This window comes from Phoenix dactylifera, chromosome 15, assembly GCF_051530095.1.
Source record: "Phoenix dactylifera cultivar Ajwa chromosome 15, Ajwa_hap1_PhDact_Kaust_v1.1, whole genome shotgun sequence".
NCBI classification, from domain to species: Eukaryota; Viridiplantae; Streptophyta; class Magnoliopsida; order Arecales; family Arecaceae; genus Phoenix; species Phoenix dactylifera.
The window spans coordinates 14,959,258-14,967,266 of record NC_143204.1 but is presented as its reverse complement, the minus strand read 5'-3'; the positions used below and the strand labels follow the sequence as shown (position 1 = coordinate 14,967,266).

The 8,009-nt window shown below is 37.8% G+C and overlaps 1 protein-coding gene across 1 annotated transcript; it reads left to right on the top strand.

Moving 5' to 3' along the window:
• The first annotated feature begins 1,875 nt into the window (after window positions 1–1,875).
• LOC103719792 (leucine-rich repeat protein 2-like) lies at window positions 1,876–6,357 on the top strand. The gene is made up of 7 exons (XM_026809506.4): window positions 1,876–2,107; window positions 2,288–2,420; window positions 2,536–2,607; window positions 2,715–2,858; window positions 2,979–3,050; window positions 3,136–3,207; window positions 6,082–6,357. Exons 1-7 carry the CDS (start codon window positions 2,032–2,034, stop codon window positions 6,149–6,151), a joined length of 639 nt encoding a protein of 212 aa, XP_026665307.3. The 5' UTR covers window positions 1,876–2,031; the 3' UTR covers window positions 6,152–6,357.
• Window positions 6,358–8,009: the final 1,652 nt, after the last annotated feature.

Sequence of the window (8,009 nt, the reverse complement as noted above, 5' to 3'; positions counted from 1 at the left end):
CCGCATTATGAATTGATGATTTGCCAACAGTATGTATCATGATTTTTGTGATACATGATTTCCGTACCTCTGTCCAACTGGTCTTCGAATTGGATGCTGTTGATCAAGCTGGCCATATGGTCCACAAAAATTTCTTGATCATTTTTTAATCTGCTAATATGCTCATCTTTGAATGATGATCAGTTTGGTACTGTTTTTTTTCTGCCATTTCGTCATCTATTTGAGTTGTATTGCAAATGCACCAGAAATGCGTAAACTCTCGAACTGGATCTCAAATACAAAGAAAGCATTTACGTGAGGGATTTTGTATGGGTCACACAATGTGTAGGCAGTTCTAGCACTATGTTTATTTAGGTTCAAGAGAGGAAATTTAGTGTAAAAGGGGGCTTATTAATCCAGTCAAGCTTGTGTTCTCTCTTTTGGGTTCCAAAAACAAACCTGAAGTGCTGGTAAGCCGAGTTAGGATCTGACTTAAGCGAAACCGGAAACTTGAAATCCAAACTGACAATATAATTATGCAGGTATCTCACCTAAATATGAGTCCAATATTTTTTTTCTCTTATTATCCTGAGTTCTTCTGGGAGGGTGGCTGAGGCTCAGCTCAGCTCAAAATAAGTTCGAACTAGTTTAAATTTACTTATAATTGAATCAAACTTGAATCTGGATCAGAGGCTTGAAATTGATTTCAATCCAACCTGAGAAGAGCTAACTTAATTAGGCTTGGTTCTTTAAGACTCACAATTAGGTCTCTAATATGAAATATATGTAAGAGAATACAACTAATCAACAATATGAATAAATCAAAAAGCTGATGTTGGGAAGCTTAGGATAATATTAAGGCTATAATTAATAGACTATATAATTAGTTGGAATCAGCTAAACTTTAATTACAGATCGAACAATTTGAGCTTGAGCCTGATTTTGGTTCAAGCTTGGAGTCAAAATTTCAATGGAGCTTGTACCAAGCTTGATTAATTTTGACTTGATTTAGGATCATCAAGCTAATAAAAATATACTAGTGTTAAATACAATTCAAAATTAAATTTAATTGCAGTTGATCGGACAATAAATGAGTCAAGCTTGGTCTCCATCTTTAGGCTCATAATTAATTTGAAAGCCAAACTTGGCCAACCTTGGCTATATTACACCAGAAAGCAAATAGCTCAATGCCACTATTCTTGAGCAACTTGAAGCCGGATTTTTTTTTGCACTCTTATGGATAGTAAAATAATAAAAAATATTGGATTCAATTGTCAATTGCTCCTATCGAAAATAGGATTGGCTACAAATTCGAGCCATAACACATGGTTGCATAGAATCCATATAATTTTTTCGATCTAAATCGAGCAAGTCTTATACGAAGATTTTGTTCTTGTTCTATTTGATACTAGTAGAAAAAGAATCTGACTCAGTATTATTAAAAAATAAGAGTAAGCAGGACCAAATTAAGATGATATCGATCACCCTACTTGCGCTGTGGGAGCTACATTGTTTTTCAAATTTCATCAGAAGTTTCTATATGTTTTTGCGCCTTTTTTTTGTGACCTCAAAAAATAAGGGATGGACAATTGTTTGTTCGTTAGGGACATATACAAGAAGAAGGATGGTATATTTCTTGCAAAAGAAGAGGACTCCTACTTCCATACGAATCCACCATTGGATCATCCATCGGTCGTTTTAAGATCTGTGCTACCGGCTGCATGGGAGTTGGGAGCGTTTTCAGATCTTTGCTGTGGATGATCTAACAGTGGACACGACCGAGGGAAGGTGAATCCTTCTTTCACGGGAAAGATACAAACCCGATCCTTCGAATTCTGCCCCGCGGGACCCACCCACGCGCAAAACCATACGAACCCCGTTCCCACGCCTCTGACTGCTGACTTCTACGACGTCTCAGGTTGACCGCCAACATTGCCTCCAGCCCTCTTTCCCATCGCTTCCTCCCTCCATTTCCGCCATTCCAAAAGCTTCTACCTCTCTCTCTCTCTCTCTCTCTCTCTCACACACACACACACACACACACACACACACATGGCGTCCCGTGTCGCCTTGGTCTCCTTCCTTCTTCTCCTTGCTGCGGCTCCTGCCATGTCCACCAACTACGAAGGTACTACTCTCCCTTATCTTCACATATCTTTGTCTTTTGGGTTCAATTGATTCCACCACCCTTCCATCCAAGGAAGAGATGGAGCTAGATCGGTGTTGGTGGGTTCTTCTCCTTGCCACCAAATTTGAGTCGATTTGATCTTTGATGTTCTCTTACTACTATTTAGTTCGTGACAAACAGGGGAGGCGCTGCAAGCGCTGAGGGCGAGGCTCTCCGACCCAAGCAACGCGCTCCAGAGCTGGAACCCCAGCCTCGTCAACCCCTGCACCTGGTTCCATGTCACTTGCGATGTTCGCAACCGCGTCATCCGCCTGTGCGCCCTTTTCCCCTTTCCCCCCTTTCCTTGTCTTCGTGTAATCCCCTTTTTTTTCTCTCTAAAAAAGATAAGTTTTTTTGTTTTGTTTTGTTTTTTTCGCCTCTCTCTCCAGGGATTTGGGCAATTCCAACATCTCTGGTCCTTTGGCTCCCGAGCTCGGCCGCCTCCAGGACCTCCAGTATCTGTGAGCACTTGTCCCTTGAAATCTTTGCTTCCTTGGACGCATGTTTTCTTGTTCAAAGATGAAATCTTGGTTGATGGTTGGTGTTGGATTTTGCTCGGTGAATACAGGGAGCTCTACGGGAACAACTTCGAAGGGAAGATCCCTGAAGAATTGGGCAATTTGAAGAGCCTCATCAGCATGGATTTGTATGGGAACCGATTGGAGGGAGAAATCCCCAAGTCCTTTGCCAAGTTGAAGTCGCTCCGATTCCTGTAAGTTTCCCAATTTCCTGGTGATCATAAGAAAGATTCTGTTTTTTTTATTTAAATGCTATCATTGCCGATTTGGTCTAAAAATTTCCCCTTTAATTATTTCTGCAAATATTGATGCAGGCGTCTGAACAACAATAAGCTTTCAGGATCCATTCCGAGAGAGCTTGTGACGCTCTCCAACCTAAAAGTCTTGTAAGAATAACAAGGATAAAATTCTTAAAATTTCTTTTCATGGCTTTACGATTCGGCATTGAAGTGGTGCTTCTAATTGTTGCAGTGATGTTTCAAACAATGATCTTTGTGGAACTATTCCAATTGATGGCCCATTTGCTACCTTCCCCATCCAGAGGTAGTGTTGGAAAACCCATCTTCAATATGGGATAGAACTTTCTATTTAACTTATGGTTAGAGTCTTTAGACTCTCTAAATCATCGACGATATGTTTTGCCTTTAAACGTTCTTATTAGGAATCTTTCTTGACTATAATGAAAGTAGAAGATAAAGTGATCAAGGGTATAGTGAGAGTGGAGCGTGCCAACTGGCTGAGTTGATAAAGTCACTAGGTGTTGATACACGTAGATTAGAATCCAGCCTTCACCTTGATCTAGGGCGGGCTTAATTTGAACCTAGTTCTCAAAAGAACACTTTACTAAGAGTGTGTTGATAATTTTAAGTAAAATAGTGGATTAAGATTTGCATTACTTGCATCTTTTGTTTGTTTATGGTATAGAAAGTTCTTATTTTGACATATGGCCTAAATATTGGAGGTATATTTGCTTTAGACTTTGATCTATGCTAGACATATCTAAACCAATATTTAAGAGATCAAGTGTTGCCCTTTTAAGTGAAAATACACTTTTTAGCTAGCAGTCTATTAAATTGCTGCAATACATATATAGGCCTGGAGTTGCAGTTAAATAGCTAGCAATCTTTTAAATTGCTGCAATAAATATATAGGCTTGGAGTTGCAGTTAAATAGTTTGAGCATTTTCCCTTATATGCTTTCTACTCTCTAGTATATGTCATTCATTCATGAGGTTGTATGATTATTGCCTTATTACATTGTCCATCTTCCATGTAATGTAATTGCTAGATTTCATAGCTTTGTTACATATACATGTTAGTAGTAGCTATTGTTCATACATACGTACATACATACATACATACATACAATGTAATTGCTAGATTTCATAGCTTTGTTACATACATACATACATACATCATAAGTTATCGAAGCGAAAAAAGAAAAAATATTGGAATTATAAAGAATTGCATCAAGTTCTTTCCTGCGTACATGTGAGCCGAAATTTCTTCCATCAAGATCCTTCCTACCAGGAAATAAACTTGTTATATATAGAGGAGTAATTTGGAGAATAAATAGTTACAAAGTGGGTAGCAAAAGATCACCTCTTTTGCATTCATGCTGTGTAAACCAACACATGCCAACCTCACATTTATGAGAATGTGGGGCTCGAACATCTCATGCAAGTGTTAGGGTCTGCCTGGCATGCTGCAGGTCGACCTTGCACTGCAAGGCCGGTTATAAGGCAGGCTAGCCCACATGTTTCGATGCTTGTAATTGGACTGTAGGTTGCAAGTCAAGCTGCAAGGCCCTTGCAACCCAAGTCTAATCTGCAGTAGGTTAGCTTGCAACAAAATTGGCTGCAAGTCGACTTGCAAGGAGAGCACTTCCATTACCTTAAGGGCATGGGTTAAAATCTTGTCTTCATAACATTTTAATAATATAATGATAATAATTATATAATGCAGTTGTTATCATAATATAATATAATTACTATCATATGTCCATATCCATGGTAAATGTAATCATAATATGATATGATATGACATGATAATATAACACTATATAATATAATATAATATAATAATGTTATTGTATTATATAATATAATTATATACTATTTATCATGGTCTGCCGTACCGGTCCGTACCGGCCGGTACGGGCCGGTACGTACCGGTCCGGCCTGGGACCGGTACCGGATCAGCGTAAAATCCGGTACCGGTAATTTATTGTTGAAGGACCGGTACGCCACCGGTACGGGACCGGTTCGGACCGGTACGGGACCGGTTCAGACCGGTACGCCACCGGTACGCTACCGGTTCGGACCGGTACGCCACCGGTACGGACCGGTACGGGACCGGTTTTGTACCGGTCCGGGCCGCCACCGGTACGCCGACCGGTACCGGTACGGCGGACCTTGCTATTTATAATATATTATAGTATAGAAATATTATTATGTTGGTAATAATATAATAGTATTATTATATTTTAGTTTATTATTAGGAATTTGATATATTTTATTATATTATATTGTTGTAATAATTATATTTAAATAGCATAATAATTTATAATATAATATGCATTATAATATTTTATTATTATAGTGTAATAATATTATAGAAACTATTATTATATTTTTATATCATATATACTATTTATTATACTATTTAAACTAAAATATCAAAATAAATATTTCTAAATTAAATATATTTTATAAATAAGTAATATTATGTCGTTCTCCCATCTAGGCTCGAGCTCACTTGCCTCCACTTCTCTCTCTATGGCTACACCTCCTCTTCTCTCCATCTCTCTCATTTCGCCTCTCTTTTTTTTCCAATCTCTCCTCCAAGTGCACGAGTTGAGCTTTCTTGTAAGTAAAATACTGCAATTTAAATTGTAATGCTACTTAAGTTGTATTGCAGCTTTAACTATAAGGCTCCAAATAGCCCCATAATGTATCACCTGCATGAATGTATGATCACGATGGTGCATGAACCTGCCTAGGTACAGTTTACCAACTTTTAACTTTAATGTACTAAAAACTATAGTATCACTCTGTAGAAAGCTTCTAATCCAGTGTTCTGTAATGCAACCAACTCAAGTTGTGTGTGAACTTGTAATGTGGCTCATGGATGTACATAAATAAATATTTTGGCTGCAATGCTGTGAATTTTATTTAACTTGCCTATAATCATTGACAGTTTCTTGTTTATATGGGACTGCAACTATACATTCTCTATGGGTATGAAAGTCCAGTATTTTGGATGAACCTAAACAAATAGATATAGTTCTACTACTATATTATGCTAGCCTGTTTCTTTCCCTGCCTTGTGGAGGCATCAAAGTGTTGCAATACTGAAACCCAATCATATGTTTAACAATGTCTGAACATTTGGCTCTCTCTTTCCTCTGGCATTTCAGTTTTGGCAACAACAGCAGACTAAATGGACCGGAGCTGCAAGGACTGGTCCCTTATGATTTCGGATGCTGAATGCAACACGATCTACTTCCCCTACAGAGGCATTTGGAATGATATACTTGAATGAATTCTTGTACTTGCGCTAGAGGGAAGCTATTGTAGTTATAAAATGCTAAGGCAGATGGAGCTTTTTTTTTAACATGTTTGACTTTACCTAGCAACATTATCAACCCACAGTTAAAGATGATATAAAGATCGAAAGCTTATATTGTGCTGAATTGCATGTTTTTTTCAGATGCTTACTGTTCTTTTTCTTTCCCTTGAAGGAAAAATTAAACTTCAGTCTTAAGCCTTTGAAATCTAGACTTTGTTTTGTTCATCTTTTCCTCCATATACCAACTAGGGCAAGCAGTTGATTTTGGTTTTGTCATGATTATTTTGATCATCTTCTTTAGCCCAAAAGTGGAAGTATGTCGAGTAATCTTGAATCAAATTAAGATCATAGTCATCTGTTTACTTCTCACTTTGAGTTGCACGTCAAGGTCTAGCCAAGATATTTGGCTGCATTTGGATATAGATAGCTAACCAAGGGGTAATAAATATTAACTCTGGGTATCCCACATTTATCCACTTATTCTAGAGTTAATAATATTCCTTGTTGGTTGAAGTTTGAGAGTTATTAAGTTACATAAAAAATATGACAAGATGGATAGATACACACACACACACACACACACACACAGAGAGAGAGAGAGAGAGGAAAAAAAATAAAAGAGAAAGGAGAAACATTTGAGAGTAAAAGTTATTCCACTCCTCCCGGTGGAATAATTTTAATTGGGATTGCTGTTTTTTTTGGGAGGGATATTTGGATAAACTCAACGTACCAACATATGCCAGAGCTTAGCCAATGCAACATTTGGATACAAGGAATTGCCCACATTAGAATGGTTGCAAACAAGCCAAGGCAGGCCAAGCTCTACGCCTGGCTTGTCAAATGAAAGGGGTACTCCACCAGGCTTTGCTACGAATTGTTCAAGCCTGATTCATTCCCTAAAAACTTAAATGAAGTTTGTTATCGAACCAAGCGCAAGCTCTTGCTTAGTTCTGCAAGCCTAAAGCTTTTCTTGAGACTCGTCTTGTTTATGAGTCAGGCCCTAACTGGAGGATGTAAATAAGACCAATTAGGATGTCTCCGCGCGTGCTGATAGCATTCTATGAGCAAATCAGCCTGCCTATGACTTGGACTTGACATGCATCAACCAGCAAGTTATCACCTTGCTGACAAGGAGGAATACATACTTTCTGATCCATGGTGAGCTTGCAAGATTGCTCAGATTGTCTGGCCATATATTCAGACACAATTACCTTCATTCGCAGTGTCGAAAATTTTTGTTCAACCAGAGAATGCACAGAGAGGACAGTTGGATGGATTGGAAACTCCATAGAGCAGAAGTTTAGACATGCATTCTCATTTTCGATTCAGGGTTCTGTTGTTACAAAGTAAAAAGTAGTCAGAGAGCTCATATATATTCAGTATTCCAATTTCATAAAAAGAAACCAGCTTTCACAGATAGAGCTGCAGATAGATTGGGTACGATGTACTGATATTATTTATATCTGTATCTATATTTTTTGATGAATATGAATGTAGGTATAGATAGTTACTTTTTTGGAGTTTCCATATTTCTTCTAAATGGTTATGGATACAACCCTGATATTAGCTATATATGTATTTTTTCAATCCAAGTATAGATATAGAATAAATATAAATCAAAACTTTAGCAAAATTCAAAAAATATTATAAAAGATGGGAACCGAATGCACTATCGAGATTGTATGCGATATGCAGATTACTAAAGATCCAAGACATAATTATTGAACATGCATGAAGACCACCCATTGGTCCAACCAGATTTATACTAAAAATATT

What these genes read in the sequence shown, in the direction of transcription:
- LOC103719792 (XM_026809506.4), top strand. Translation starts at nt 2,032, where the DNA reads ATGGCGTCCCGTGTCGCCTTGGTCTCCTTCCTTCTTCTCCTTGCTGCG. An exon ending in CGCAACCGCGTCATCCGCCT is followed by an intron (nt 2,421 to 2,535) that starts GTGCGCCCTTTT and finishes CTCTCTCTCCAG; the next exon opens with GGATTTGGGCAATTCCAACA. An exon ending in CTCTCCAACCTAAAAGTCTT is followed by an intron (nt 3,051 to 3,135) that starts GTAAGAATAACA and finishes TAATTGTTGCAG; the next exon opens with TGATGTTTCAAACAATGATC.